The 16,320-nt window shown below is 40.0% G+C and overlaps 1 protein-coding gene across 1 annotated transcript in view; it reads right to left on the reverse strand.

The window, feature by feature from the left end:
* The window catches only part of WNT9A (Wnt family member 9A), a 707,942-nt gene that overhangs the window by 117,146 nt on the left and 574,476 nt on the right, over nucleotides 1-16,320 (reverse strand). The window contains exon 3 of the mRNA XM_044065882.1: nucleotides 1,366-1,628. Coding sequence (XP_043921817.1) covers nucleotides 1,366-1,628 — 263 coding nt within the window. The remainder of the gene's footprint in view (nucleotides 1-1,365; nucleotides 1,629-16,320) is intronic.

Below are 16,320 nucleotides of genomic sequence, written 5' to 3' on the forward strand. Positions count from 1 at the left end.
GCCAAATAGCTTATTTACTACATTATACATTACTGTTACTTATGACCATAAGAAAATTTGAGAAAAGTATAAAAATTGGTGCTCATAAGTTCTGAAAAACAGCAGATCTTTGGAAGAAACATGACAAAGTAAATCAAGACAGACTCTCTCTTCCAGTATTGGTTTGGTACATATTTGGTCAATGTAATAAATCGAGGGACATCTTCTCATGTTACAATATTCACAATAAGGATGTGTCTGAAAAATTAATATGTAATTACTTATATAATATCACATTTTTTAAAGCATGAAAAGATATATTTAAACATAATTTTATTTATGAACCGCTAATAAAAATAATATAAACAATTACAAAACAACTCATCTAAACTAACTGCTTATGCTTTAACCTGCATGCATGTCTGCGGAATTTTACATTTGAAATAAGATAGCACTGAACACAACCCCCCCCCCCCCAACTTCTCTCCTCCCTGTGATAATGTTTAGTTGAAACTGAGATGAGGAACAAAACTGACACGTCATCAGGTGAAGAATCCTAAGAAAGCCCCATCTGTTATACCAGAGATGAAGAATATTTGAAAATTATGCTATTTCTTTCATCAGGTTCTAGTAGCTTTCTGAGCAAATCTTACAGACTCCATGTTCAGCAGGTCTCTCTATGTCCCTTATTCCCAACAAATCCATAATCTCTATGAAACTGTACCCCATAAAAGAGGGCTAGCCAGTGAACAATTATATATAAATATATAAACTATATATATATATATATATATATATATATATATATATATATATATATATATGTGTATATACTAGAGTCGATTAGCTGAATGTCAATTATCCAAAATATCAGTAATCCGAATGTAGCCTTCCAAAGTTTTTGGGTAGGAAAAATCATAAAGTCTGAATATCTTAATGTTATAAGTATTAGCTTGTGTATGGATTTTGAACTTGTAGCCCACTTGTGTGTGAAAAATAATCTTTATTGTCCACTGGAATAGCTGAATTGTTGAAAAGTGTTTTCCCTGTGAGTAGAAAAAACAAGATTTTAGAAGTTTTTTATCCATTTCAATTATGTTTGATTATCTGAACAGTTTGATTATCCAAACTGCCCTAGGTCTCAGACAGTTTGAATAATTGACTGTTTACTGTATGTGTACATATAAGTAATTATTAAAGGAGTACTGCCTCAAAGAGCTAAGAGAGCAACATAAAGAATGTTAATTCAGTAATTCTGAAAACAAGGTACTAGTACAGCCTTTACAAAGAGTATCTGTTTTTTTTTTACATGAAACCATTATCTTGATATCCTAGGAAACCAATCCTCTAAAATAAATATAATGAGGAAAAAGCAGGCTCAATTACCTTCAGCCCAACATTGGTGTTATGGAGGTCAACACTTGCCCTTAAGTCCTTGTGGGACTTTCGCTCCAGGAACTCCTTGACAAATTTATTGCTGTACTTGAGGTTATCCCCACAGCCACCCCACTGCCATGCCTCCCGGTTCTCAAGGTTGGGAGCTTCATCACATGTGCATCGTTCCATTCGACCAGCGCTACATGCCTTGGCCATGGCATGAGTTAATCCTGCTGAAGAGATGGCATACAGGAATGCAGTTTCTTTAAAACCTAAAAATGACATAGAATAAAGTGATATTTAGTACACGGCCTTCTAATAAAAATGACATAGAATAAAGTGATATTTAGTACACGGCCTTCTAATAAAAATGACAGGTAGGTAAGTATTAGACTAACTGCCCTTGCAGGCCATTTTAAACTTAGGCAATTTCCATTCAATGGTCAGAATCGAACTCTGTATTCTGGGTCCATGAGGTAAGCACCTTATCCATTATGCCCCCTAAACCTCTGAAGCTACAGTCTTCCAATCCAAATTCAGAAGCATTATCCAATGTACCAATGCCCCTGGTTATTATAGCTCTGAAAACATTGTATATATTTTACAGATTTCCTGCACTTAAGACTCTTGCTGCAGCTAGTTATTATTTTAAATACAGCAGCACTTGCTTCAGAAAGTAGTGGATTTAGCAGGACACTGAAAATCACCAAGGAAGAGAGTTGCCTTACTGTTCAGCACCAGATTTGAAGATAAATAGCCACCGCTGTTCTCTTAGTAAAGCTGGTATATCAGACCTTAAGTACACAATTGTCACCTCCTGCTCAAGGAAATACTGCTCTGTTTTCTACTTTAGGTATGTCACCCACTCAGTATGAACATAATGATTTGGCCAAGAATCATGTCTTTCAAGAAGGTAATTTCACATATGGTCATCATTTGCGGTTTGCACTAAAGGGGACTTCAAGTAAAAGGCACCCAGAGCAAGAAGTGGATAAGTTCTAACTTAAAACACATGCAGAAGTTTGCACATAACTGCTGTACAGTAGATTCCTTGGGCACATTTTGCTGTCTTTCAGACTGTACCTGTTGAAACTATAGTTCTCAGAGTACTTGGACCTTGCATTAGATTAGGTTCCCAGTTCCTAAATATCAAGAGGTTTGAAAGGCACAAAGAAGAGATTTTCACTGAATTTTAAATGGAAATAACCTGATAGCTAATTGCATGTTCACAGCAAAAAGAAATGTCACCACTTCAACATTCTGTAAAAAAGCACAACGTTAAGTCCTGCTCAATTGGAGCGCTATGGTTACTTCTTCTGTTACCCTACTTATTCAAAAAGCAGGTATCTCTGCAGAGCATGCCAATGAGTACTATATGTACTACCATGCCCATGTGGAGACAAGTCCCACCTGAAAGTGAAGGTTCTTATTTATTTATTTATTTATTTATTTATTTATTTATTTCACATTTGTTAACTGGGTTAGTCCAACTGAGTTTGCAAACAAACCCATTTTCAGTGGAGACCCCAGGGAGAAAGCCCCAGCAAACATAAATAAAAATAATGTGACAATATACAAATATTAAATAACAATCACAATACAAAATAATTGTAAAAAAGAAAAGGTTATTAACTATTTGCATTGCATTGATAGTAAGCAACCCATTTTCAATGGAGACCCAAGGGGAAATAGCCCCAGCAAACATAAGTAAAGATAAACATATAGGACAAAAACTATTAAAAACAACACTGCAGATACGAAATTAATTATAAAGAGAAAAACAAAAGAAAAAAATTATGAACATTAAGGTTTGCACTGATAGTAGTGGACTAAAATTTACTATATATGAGAGTAAAAACAAAAAGATAAGCGTTGTTCAAAAGAAGGACAATGTATAGACATTGATTGGAAGTGAGGAGGAGGGATAGTGTGGAGAATGGGAGGGGGCTATAGTAGTAGAGATGAGGGTTTAGGAGATTAGTTTAAGCAGAAGTTACTAACAAAGAAAGAAAGTTAGGAGATGCAACAAGTTATACAGTGGGAGAGACTAAGACTACGTGTGGTCAGTGCAACGGCATAATTTCAAGTTTAGTAGGTGGGATTTAAGCTCCTTTTTAAAACAGGGGAAGGAAAGGTTAGATCTAATATGGAGAGGGAGTTTGTTCCAATTTAGTGAGACAGAGTGCTTGTAAAGTAGTTTGCCAATATTCCTTTTGGGTTTATAAACTAAGAGAAGATGATCAGCACTCCAGAGAGGCCGTGGGGGAGAATAGAGAGTAACATGGGAGGCGAGAGCAGGGCACGCAGAGGGGTTGTTGAGTGTGGAAAAGGTAGTGTGAAGTTGCGATTGTAGGAGAAGGTGTGGAAATTCTAGCCACTGAAGTTTGTTTAGTGAGAGGCAGTGATGCGAACAGAGTGGTTGGTTTAGAATAAATCTGGCAATTTTGTTGTATGTTTGTTCCAGTTTCTGCACTGAGATAGTTTGGATATTGGTAAGGATGGGGGAAGCATACAGAAGATTGGGTAAGAGAAATGCCTGCGCAAGCATGCGTTTAGTGACAGTAGTGAGGAAGTTTTTGTTCCTATAAAGTAGTCCAAGTTTTTGGTGTTTTCTTTTGATGGCCTGTTGTATGTGCAAGTCAAATTTTAGTTGGTCATCAATTATTACCCCAAGGAATTTGGTGTGTGAGTCAGGGGTGACAGTGGTGCCATCTTGGGAGGAAAGAGAAAAGTTGGATTTAAGGTGAGAGAGTGTCTGAGGTAGGAAGAGAAGGAGTTGAGTTTTCTTAGGGTTAAGGATTAGTTGATTGTTTTTGAGCCATTTTTCAACAGAGATAAAGGAAGCCTGTGTTAGTGAGAGTAGTTCAGAGATAGCATTGGAGATAGATAAGAGAGTAGAGTCATCTGTGCATTGGATTACAGATGAGAGACTGCAGGATGAATGTAGGTCATTGGTAAAAATGTTGAAAAGGACCGTTCCAAGTATGGAGCCTTGGGGTACTCCTGTTTGAACAGCAAGGAAGGGTGAGAAAGCCTGCTGCCATCTAACAGTTTTTCTGCCAGTAAGGTAGGATTGGAACCAGCCAAGAGTAGGAGGAGAGAGGTTTAGGTCTGAGAATTTGTTATGAAGGATGGGATGAGACACAGTGTTGAAGGCTTTAGAGAGATCAAGAAATAGACAGGAGACAAGGAGATGAGGAGGTTGTTGTCCCTAGCTTCTGCAACCTTTTTGAGTACAGGATAGTAAGGCAGTTGAGGTACTGTGTTTAGAAGTTGTCCCTTTGTGCAGAGGAGTGGTATAGAAAGATGTCCATATTTCTGGTAAAGTAGATTCCTGAATGGAGAGGTTGATTAAGATAGATACAAGATATGCAATAGAGTCAGCAGCAATTTTCAGAAATTGAGGGGGGAGTTTATCAGTGGAAAGACAACATGGTTTTAGTTAAAGAAGCAGGGATTTGATGTTTTTAGTAGAAACAGGTCTCAAGGTAAAAGGCCGAGAGACAGAGGAACATAAAGGTTTGGGGGGGTGAGGGTGACACAGAAGAGTTAGGATGAGCAGAGTTACCGGAGGATAGGAGTTTAGAGATGCTGTCTAAGTCTGCAGTTTCAGAAGGAGAATGATAGGGGAAAGGGTTAGGGATGGTAGGAAAACCAGTGTGGAGTAGGGAGTTGATAGTAATCCAGAATTTTTTGGAGTCATTTGGATGAGAGCTTTGAAATTTAGTGAAATATTGGCATTTATCCAAAATAATACAATGTTTACATGATTTCTGAGTTGCTTATAACCTTGAAGAAAGGTGGGAGTTTAAGTGGTTTGCCATTTTTTTTCCATAGAGCATCTCTTTCATGCATCAAAGCATGAGTAGCTTTGGAGAGCCAGGGTGCAAAATTAGATTTGATTCTGATTTTGCGAGTTGGGGCAAGAGAGTTTAGGAGTTTAGGACATCAAGGAAAATGTGGTTGAATTTAGTAACAGCATCAGTGAGTGGGAGAGTTTATAGGAAAGACCAGTTGATGGCAGATAGTCTATAGTTAAAGGTTTCAGGGGAAAAGTTAGTCAGTTTCCTACAATCTCTTTAGAGATGGGGCTTAGAGAGATGAGGAGAGTGCCTTAAGATAGAGATGGGAGAATGGTCACTAATAAGAGTCTGGAAGGCAGAAGGGTTACAGTAGTTGTTAGGAGAGTTGGTCAAGAGCCAGTCAATTGTGGAACCAATAGCATTTTTACTGTAGTGGGTAGGGGTAGTGATCAGTTGTGAGAATCCATACAGGTTTATGAAATGTTGGGGTGAGTGACAAATAAGGGAGTTCCAATCTATATTAACATCCCCCCAGAATGATGGTTTCATAGGGGATGGAGGTGTTTATCCAGGAGAGTATATGCTCAAGGATAGGGATGTTTTTGCCTGGGGGGATATTGACAGAGGCAAAAGCAAACTTCCTACAGCTACTGATGTGGCAGTCTAGGAGCAGTAGTTCAGCAGGGGAGAAACTAGACAGGGTAATGTCTATAGGTGTTAGCATCAGTGAGACAGAGTACAAGATAGCCATCCCACCACCTTTTTTGGGTGTCCTATCAGACCTATAGATATTGTATCGAGGTGGCAGAAATTCAGAGGAATTGATATGCGGTTTTAGCCAGGTTTCCGATAAGGCCAGGATGTGAGGTTTCTGTTGGGTCAACCATGCGTTAAGTTCGGACGTTTTGTTGTTTAGGCTTTGGATGTTCATTTCAGAGATAGAGAGATGTTTGAGGCTGGAGATATTTGAAGATGTTTTTGGGGGGACAGCAGATGAGGGTGGAGGGGGAGTGGAGAGAGGGGAGGGACCAGGATTAGGATGGATGTCAACAGAAACCAGAAGACCAAAGACAAGATGGAAAAGGTGTGGATGGCCAGTAAGGGGAATGGGGTACTTGAGTTTGAGCTTAGGAGTATGAGCGGGGGCGGCCATGAGTTTAAATTTAAGATACTGAAAGGGGGAGAGACAGAAATGAGAGGGGGCAATAGTCAGTGGAGCTTGGTTATATGTTGGAAGAGGTCTGGGAAAGGGAAAGATGGAAGAAGAGGGGAAGATATGGAGGTCAGTGTGGTAGGAAGTGCTTAGGGCTAGTGAGATTAGAAGTAGGAGAAATAGCAGTAAGGATAGCATTGTGTGATGGAAAAAGGAGGGGGAGAGTTATAGGGAAAAATATAAAGAAATATATTAGGGAAGGATGGTGGCAAGAGATAAGCAGTGTGAGGGAAGGAACAGTATTGAGAGGTGGAAATAGTGAGTATGTTAGAAAATAATGCTAGGGAGTGAAAGAGTTAAGTGTGAGAGAGGCAAGCCACAGAGCAGGCAGCCCAAGGTGAGTGGGAAAAAGAGGAAGACTAGAGACAAGGTGAGGGAGTGAAAGGGAGAGAGCACATGTAATGGTGGTGGGAGGGGCTGTTGGAGTGACCAGACAATGATGTGAAAGTATACATTTGAGGATATTTGGGGTGGGTGGAATTCGGGAGTGGTAGAAAAGCAAAGCTGGGCGAAGCGAGGGGGAGTAGAGTGGGCAAAACCACACCACACTACAAGTAAGTTGAATGTAAGGACCTAAAACCAAGTTGAATGTAAGGGCCTAAAACCTGCACTCAGCACTTTAATTTTACTTACTTTTAGCAGGAAAGACATATCAACAGTATACAATTTTGATGTTATATCAGGGTTACTTGTTCAAATGTCAGACAAATAAGTAAAACTTAATCTTTGTCTGAAAGTTAGAAAGCCATAAAGGTACAAGGTATAGCTGTAACAATTAGGGTCAGACAGACAAATGTATGAATCAGTTTACTTTAGTTACAGTGGAAAAGAGGCAAAAAACAGAGCAAAAAGAGCCCTATGACTGACCAAAATGGTGACTCGCTTTGTTACACAGCACAGCAAAAGAGAGCTTAACAAATGTTTTTTATGTTTGCAACCTACACTGTTTAATTGTTGGGAGAGAAAAAGTTGTTGTTAGAGACTGTGGTGGCCAACTGCAATCCGTAGACACCGTTTTGCAGGAGCTGCAGTATGCTAGTGTGGGTAAATGTAGAGTTTGACTAGAAAAAAGAGAAAAACAGAGATTCTAGGGTAAGCATTAAGGCAACAATAACCTACCTGCAAAGCATTAGTGGAAAGGAGAATGAAGGATTTCTTCTGGCAAAAAATCTAAATCCTTAAAGATGTGCAACAGCAACAGTAATTGATGTATGGCTGTCATCTTTCTATTTAAATTACATACGAATGTTTAGGGACATGCCATGGCATGGCAGTCATGTCATAAGCCAATAAATACACAAGTATGTGCCATTTTAGACTGAATCAATGGCAATGGATCACATCACACAGCACTGGAACTACCTTGTTTTTACTCTGTATGCAGGCTAAGAAAAACATCTAGAAAGACATGATGGGCAAGAAAAGAACTAACAATGAATGAACTGCCAAGAGTTTGGAAGCTCTTTGTGTATCAATCACCACCTAAGTCTAGCTTGGGCAAGTTCTTCAGCAGACATTGTTTAGTTGGACTCTGCTTAACTAATAAAGAAAAGAAGGGCCTGAAAACAAAAGGTCAATTTACAGAAGCATTTAATCAGCTGCAGGCTGCTTCATTTCTACTAGATGTCTCCTGCAATGAGGCAAGCTGAAGAAGATTTGGGGACTTTGCTTCAGAATATGTTGCTCTAGAGATGCAGCAGGCAGCTTACTGACATAAATGAATATTAAATCACTGCAAATGCATACAAAAGGCTGCTGTCAAATAAAGTGTAAAAAGTCCAGCATGGGTATTTAGTTAAAATGTACATTACAAAAAATACAAAATTTGCATGAATAGAAACAAAGGAAGTTATGTTAGTAAAGTCAACAGTATAAAAGAAAGAATAAAACTTTGTATGTTATTTTAACTACTGTTAAATTCTTTCATATGAACTGGTACAACATTTAACATACATGCACTGTTTATAATTAATAAAAACAATCAAATAATGATGGTATACCAATGCATCGTGAACTGTGAAGCGAAATATTACAGTTAACACAGTCAGATGAATAACTGTGATTGCATACTCTGATTCTGTCAAGCTGCCCATGTACTGGAAGTGAACAGTAGCTCATTTTCAAAGACCTACTGAAAAATGTGTAACTGGCCCTTTAAAGGAGCCTGTCAGCTGAATTTGCAGGGTGTCAAGACTGTTATCTGAAGCCCTAAGCCAAGATGTTGGCTCACTATCTGGCAATGTGCCATGCCACAAAGTGCTCTGAGTAAGCTGTGAAGAATAAGAAAGGTCAGAAATGCATCCGTCTTGAATTCACTGCTGGAATCAGAGGAAATGTAAGGAATGTTTTTGTTTTTTCTGTTGAGCTGTCTGACCATGCAGGTTCCCAGGCAAGCTACTTCACTAAAGCCGCCCTGTCTACTCAAGTCATTGATTTAATCAAATTCATAATTTGTGCTAACAAGCTAAAATACTTATTAGAATAAGATGCAAAACAAATTGGTAAGGAAACAAACTTGCAAACCAACTGCAGAATTTCAAAACTTTTGGAAATAACTAAAAGAAGCTATAGTGAATTAAAGGAATGGCTACTGCAACGTTTGGTGGCAACAACCCCAAAACATGGAATTAATGACTTGAGCAGCGTACTCTGTGTATGTAAATGAGTGTAATACAACTGCTTTTCTGCAATACTGACACTATGGAACTTTGCAAGTCTCCCACATTGTTCCTAAAACAGATTGTGTCATTAGTTCAAAAATGCACAGACAACAATCTGCAGGTAAATTATGGTGGCTTAGGTTATTCAGTGAAAAAAAAATCTAGAAGGCAGTATGAATCACATTGGCTACTCCTATGTAGCCTTTAGTAAAAAAAAAAAAAAAAAAAAAAATACCAACATATTTGTGTAACAGAGTTGAACCTGTAACAAATCAGTCTCCTAGAAAGATCATAACAGTTAATTCTTTCTGAAAACAAAGTACAACAGGACATCTTATTTTGAATGCTCCCTTACCAGCATACCTCTCAACTGTCCAAATTTTTGCAGAATGTCCAGATTTTTGTCTCATATTTTTGGTCTCTTCCTCATAAAATTTGTGGCTTTCTGGCAAATCACATGTGATTGAAGTCACTGAACTGGGAACAAGATCTTCCTGGGCCAGAATGAAGTAATGAGAATCACAGTGGCTTTCATCTCATTGCCTTCTCTGGACATAAGGGGGAGAGGACAGAAGGCATAATGAAGGCAAGCTGGCCACTGCCTGACAAGAAAGTCTCCTGGGGACTGCCCCTTTGGGGGAATTAGGGCGAGGTAACTGCTGCATTTCGTGTTGGTTGGAGAAGCAAACAGATCACAGCAAGGATAGCCACAGTGCAAAAGATTTGATTTGCCATGTCTGGATTAAGAGACCACTTATGAGACAAAAGAGTGGATCTGTTGAGACTGTCAGCAAGACAGCTGGCTCTCCCAAGGATGTGCACTGCCATCAAGAAGTGATGCAAAGCAATTTCCCATTGCCACACCCTTATAACTTCCCACCATGGGGGGGGTTAGGATCTGGTTCCTCCATTTGGTGATGTACCAAACTGCTATCATGCTGTCTGTTTCGATGGAGCTCACTCCTGGAGGCAAGGAGTCCTGCCATTAGGAGAACCATTCTCACTCCCAAGACATTGATGTGAAGATTGGCCTCCTGTTCCAACCATGTACCTTGGAACATTTTCTCCTAATTGTGTGCCCACCGCCCCAAGGAAGAGCATCTGTAGTTACAATTACTGATGGCTATGGCTACAGGAAAGGTCTCCCCTGCAAAGATGATGGCTTCTGCAAAGACTGGTGATTTGTATAAGTGATGACAAAGAGTCCTCTAGTTGTGACCATTCACTATGACTAACCACTGTAGGATTCTCATGTGAAATCCAGACAGGTGAACCATTAGGATAGAAGACACCATTAGGCCCAAAACCCTTAGAACAAACACTGACAGAGGAGAGGAGAAAAGAATTAATCAGGTTCTGCACTGCAAGTCTCAGTGATTAGACTTTATCTGGATAGAGGTGTATAGTGCAAGATTTGGTGTTCAGGTGATGTCCGATGAACTGTATGGACTGCATCAGCTGCAGCTCAGACTCATCCTAGCTGACTGAAATTGCCAGGGGTAGAGGAGCTGGGAAATGGCATCCCACCAGACTAACAGGGAGATATGTTGTCCTATGCTTGGCCCAGATCCCCTGGATGTACTTGTATGTATTGTTTCAACAACGGATAAGCTCATCCAACTCTATCTAAACTAGTAGCTATTGTGTAACTACTGTAAATTAAAATTACCTACATGGGAAATTGATACTCCACACCTATGGTCACCCCCTCATTGGTCAGGTCTGACCATAAGTTAATCACCCTTGACATCCACATCCCACCCCTCACCCCCCCACCCCAGTAAAGAAACCTCTCTAAAAAAATTCTCCAAAGCCATCTTCATGCTACTCAGGTCAGAAGTGACAAACTTCATGACACCCATGCAGACACGAACTGAAAGTTCGACTGCTGAATCCTACACTAAGGCACTGTATGAGCACATCCACTTGTGCATGAATCATGCCATCCCCAATAGAACCAAGATGCTCTCCTCCAAAAAAAGGAAGCCAATCTGGTGGTCCCTTACCATAAATAAACTTTACAACAAAAGGAAGAAACTGTTGCAGAAAAGAAAATCCCAAGATGCAAAAAACTCCATTACCAGCCTCAGTAAGAAGCTGAGATCCCTTATAAAATCCTCCAAAGCTAGTTACGAAAATAAAATTGCCAAAGATTCCAAAGACAACCACAAGGCATTCTATAACTATGTCAAGAATCTAAATGACAATGCTCAGATCTGCTCTGAGCTACAACAGAATGGCATTAAATATACTGATCCCAAGTATATTGCCAATATCCTGGCAGATCGATTCAGTGCAAACTTCAGCTCCCCCCTCTCACCCCCTAAAGGGCCCATCTCAATACCGAAAGATTGCCAAATTTTGGTAATAACGGCCACACAGGTAAAAAAACGCACTCTCCAAAGCTAAGAATACAGCATCCATGGGACCAGATGACATCCCAAGCTGTGTACTACATGAACTACAAAATGAACTGGCACCTCACCTAAGTGTCATGTTTAATCATAGCCTCACCTCAGGCTTCGCGACCACTGAGTGGCACACAACTACAGTTATCCCACTCCACAAGGGGGGATCCACCTTGGATCCCGGGAACTACTGCTCCATCAGTCTGATGAGCCTGATCTGCAAGGTCATGGAACGTATTATCATGGAACTTATAAACAAAGACATTGGAAGCCTGCAAACACTGGACCCCAGGCAGTTTGGGTTCGTTAAGGGCCGATCTTGTCTCCTGAACCTGATTGACTTCTTCAAATCAGTCTCCAGAGCCGTGGACAAGGGTAAGGTGGTCCACACAGCCTATCTGTTCCTCACCAAAGCCTTCGACACCACCCCCCCCACTCTGGAATCATAGATAAACTTACTAAGCTGGGCATTAATCCCTACGTCACTCAATGGGTTGCCAACTGGCTTACTGACAGAATACATACTGTAAAAGTAGCTGACTTCAAATCCAGCTCAAGAAAAGTGACAAATGGAGTACCTCAGGGTTCGGTCCTGGGATCGCTCTTGTTTGGCATCTACTTCTCTGAAGTACAGGCCAACACTAAGGGACTCAGGCTAACAAAGTTCGCAGATGACTGCAAACTGGGACCCATTATTGAATCCCCAAATGATGTGGATATTCTTCAAAAGGGCCTACAGAAACAGATGCTTGGTGCCAGAGCCATGGGCTCAAGCTCAATGCCAAGAAATGTATAGTTATCCCCTTTGGGAAAAAACATGTACCCATGAATTACGACATAGGTGGCAGTACACTAATCACTGAAAGTGTGATAGGAGACTTAGGGACACAGGTGGACAGTGGTCTCACCTTCGATAACCACATCGCCACAAGAGTCAGGAAATCCTTCTATATGGCATACCTCCTCACTAAGGGCTTTTCATCCAGAAAAAAGGAGGTCATTGTCCCACTGTACTCATCCCTCATTAGACCCATTATAGAATACAACGCCCCGTTTGGTATGTACCTCTCACGACATCTGCAACAACTAGAAAGGCCGCAGAAATATCTCACTAAAAGAATCACAGGCCTAAAGCAGATGCCCTATGCTGACTGTCTAAAAAAACTCCACCTATACTCTGTCACATATTGTCTACTCAGAGGCGATCTCTGCTTAACATACAAGGCCATGTCAAACCCTGAGCTGCTGGACATGCTACACTTAAAGAAATCCCAATCCCTCAGAGACACACGCTCCAGCAATCTAAACCTTGCCATCACAATGAACAAAACATGCTGGAGGGATAGGTTCCTGACCCAGAGACTCCTCAAACTCTGGAATAGACTGCCCATACATGTCAAGCAGAGCGCCTCTTTGGCCCTCTTCAAAAGGAACCTTGATGATTGGATGGGAGATAGGAAATTCACCCCAGGGATCACGTCAGTCGCCCTGCTAGACAGGGGTCCAGGGAAGTAAATACCGTGGGACGAAATAGCCAGGGAATTGTTATGGCTAGGCTTGTATAGGACCTACGGCCAATAGCCTAGTACCAACCTATGAACCTATGAACGTATGAACATATCTCTGTATAGAAAATGTCATTATGCCTATCTTTTTTATGTATTATTTCCATATGGAGCTTTTCTTCCCAGGCCTCTACTGAAAATGGGTTCTGCCCAGTTGGACTTTCCTCGTAAAAAAAAATTAAAAATAAATAAATAAAATAGATAAATAAATGTAACAACACCAGGCTGCACTTGAGCACATGTACATAAATTCTGCAAAAGCAAGCTGTCTTCCTACAAATGTGTTGGCCTTGCTGAATATCCCCTCTCATTGCTCATGAGGAAGAGGCACACAAGAGGAAAAACTACAGTCTTTCCTCTTAAAAAGGTGAGATGGGTTCTTGCCACTCAAGCTTACATACCCAGATAATCCCTCTGCCAACCTAATTTTTTATGCAATCTTCAGATTCTGGTATAGGAAGCATGTGTTGCACTTCAGTGTTCTGTATCAGCACAATGCAGATAAATGGCATTGACTAAATTCTAAATTACATCAGACAAAAAATGAAAAGTCAGTGACCTAACATGTACAGATGACACCTAAACACTAAGTTTCCTTAACCTACACAACAGGCTAGAATTAATTCTGTTCATCTTAAAAATGTTGATAATCAATGAACACTAAACTGCTCAAATTATTGAGTCCCTTCAGTCACCTTAAGTCTAAAGAAACATTTCACTTACAATTCCCAACTTTTAGTGACAACTGCATATGTGTAATTTTCCATCTTAAACACAGAAGTAACCTGAACATTAGCATGGTGTTCACTACCTTTGTAGAATCAAAACTAAGTCAGTTGTTTCTTATTAGAAACTAAAGAAATATATAACGCCATATCTGAGTCACATCCTGTGTTATATTCTGCATAAAGGATTATTCACAACAACAGGGCCTGCAGCATATTTTAACTATTTTGTCTTCTTAGACAGATATACAGTTAGCAGCCAAAAAGAAGTCATCTATGTATACATAACAACATACAAAGTACATTTGCTGACATAGTCTGTCTGATCGTAATGTGTGTGTGTGTGTGTGTGTGTGTGTGCGTGCGTGCGTGCGTGCGTGCGTGTGTGTGTGTGTGTGTGTGTGTGTGTGTGTGTGTGTGTGTTGTGAGGACTTGGCCAAGCTTCAATGGGAACAGGTAGCACGAGTCCAAAGCTCCTATCCAGCCATTTAAAACAAAAAACAATTTTGAAAGAGTATAACATTCTTCCAAAACAAGAAAACGATTGAAGATAACAAGGAAAATGAGTTGATGCTGAGTAAAGCTAGTAACTCCCTCTACAGGAAAATAGAATGAGTTTTAGTGCTGCTTAGTGGAATGATCAAAAACACTGTGGTCTTGAAAATGATGGCGACTGAGCAGCAACTCAAAATATTGAAACCGTATCTATAAAGGTAAGAAGAAAGGACACTCAGTATGTCAAAGCAGATTATTTCCAGATGGTTGTCTCATGCTACTGCCTTTTGTCATACTCAGCATAACATGCTAATTCCAGACAGGATTAGGGCTCATTCCACAAGGGCTTTGGTGACTTTCTGGAAAAGGATGGACTCTAGAAGTATTCTAAAGGCAGCAATTTGACCTTCTGTACATAGTTTTACAAAGCACTACAAACTGGATTCATTTTCCATGTCCAGAAAGTTCAGATGTGTAAGTAAACCAGCCATAACAGTTGATGTTCAAATGATCACTGTTGCGTTAGACTTATCTATATGGGTTATATCCTGCTCCTGCCAAGAATGTAACAGCTAGCCAGCTTCCAAAGCTACAGGGTACCTTTCATGTGCCCAGAGTGTCAGGCAGCTTGAGCTGAGCTGATTAAAAGACAAGTTAGGGGTACAAGCCATTCACAGCCTACCTGCTGCCAACACAGAGGGAGGCTGAGCCCTGATAGTACAATGCTAGCAAGAACAAAAAATAAATAACCACATCTGCCATAAACAACACACCAAAAAAAAAAAAAAAAACAAGGAGAATGGAGGGAGTGAGCAGTTATTGCAGTAGTAATCATTTGAGCATCTACTATTATTGTAAGTTTACTTACCCAACTGTAATATGTTTGTCATATTGATCACTGCTGCAGAAGCCTTAGATATAGGGGTAGATTAACATAGCTTTTGCTACATTTGTGAAGTGAAAGGAGAAGAGTCCAAGAGCCCCTGAAGAATGGTCCTTGCAAAACCTCTAGACCTAGAGAAGGAATCAAGCTTACAGTGCTTTGTAAAATTATGCAGAGAGGACCAAGTTACGTTTAGAATATTACCCTTTCCAAAAAGCCATAGATGAAGCCAAGGCCCTGGTATATTGGGCCTTGACCTTGCCAAGAATAGTTCTGTTGTGGTATAATAAAAGGTTATAACCTAGACAACAATTCGGAAACAGTCTGTTTTGACACAGGTTGTCCCTTCTTCTTACCTTCACAAGACATGAACTACTGATCTGAAAGATTTAGTTCTGTCAGGATAGTACCCGAGTTGTCTTTGGGCATCCAAGGTATGGAGTATCCTTTTTCCCTCATTTTTGTCATCAGGAAAGAAAACAGAGAGATGGATAGTTTGGATGGCTGGTTTGGCTTAAAGTAAAGTCTGACACCACTTTAGGCATAAAAGAAAGTATTTCTTAAAGAAACCCAGTTCCTGTGGAAAGTGAGATAGGGTTGACTCACCATAAGATCTTAAAATTTATATGCCCTTCTTGCAGAGGTCAGAGCAATAAGTAAAACTGTTTTCTCATGTCAGCCAGGTTAGCTGGTTCAAATGGAGCAAGTGTTAACTTCTCTAACATAAAATTAAGATCCTGAGGAGGGGCCACTGGTTTTCTTGGTGGCCTCTTATACAAAGCCCCTTTCAAAAATACTTTGACATGATAATCGAGTGAAAAAAAACAGTATCCATTGGCAGGCATGCTGAAATGGAGAATAAATTTTGACCAAAGGTAAGAAGAGTAATTCCCAGAATGTTACAGCCATTGTCATTGAAATAAGCAAACAACTCAGGAGCTTAATAAAATCCACCAAAGCTTTGTCTGAGGCTAAAATTGGTACCCAAGCAAAAGACAATCACAAGACATTTTTTAGCTAAGTTTGTATTCTCAAAAGCACAATGCAGCAATATGCTGAGCTGACTGTGAACAATGAGTTGATGATGATGATGTTAACTGGCCAAAATATTTAGCTCTAACTTTACCTCTCTCTCCCTTCCATCTGTCCCTCAAGGTATACATGAAACTAGCTCACCTCCAACTGTCACACAAGACCAAATCCTAAAAGTGC

The sequence above is a fragment of the Protopterus annectens genome, chromosome 3.part0 (genome assembly GCF_019279795.1).
Source record: "Protopterus annectens isolate FY-2018-M chromosome 3.part0, PAN1.0, whole genome shotgun sequence".
NCBI classification, from domain to species: domain Eukaryota; kingdom Metazoa; phylum Chordata; order Ceratodontiformes; family Protopteridae; genus Protopterus; species Protopterus annectens.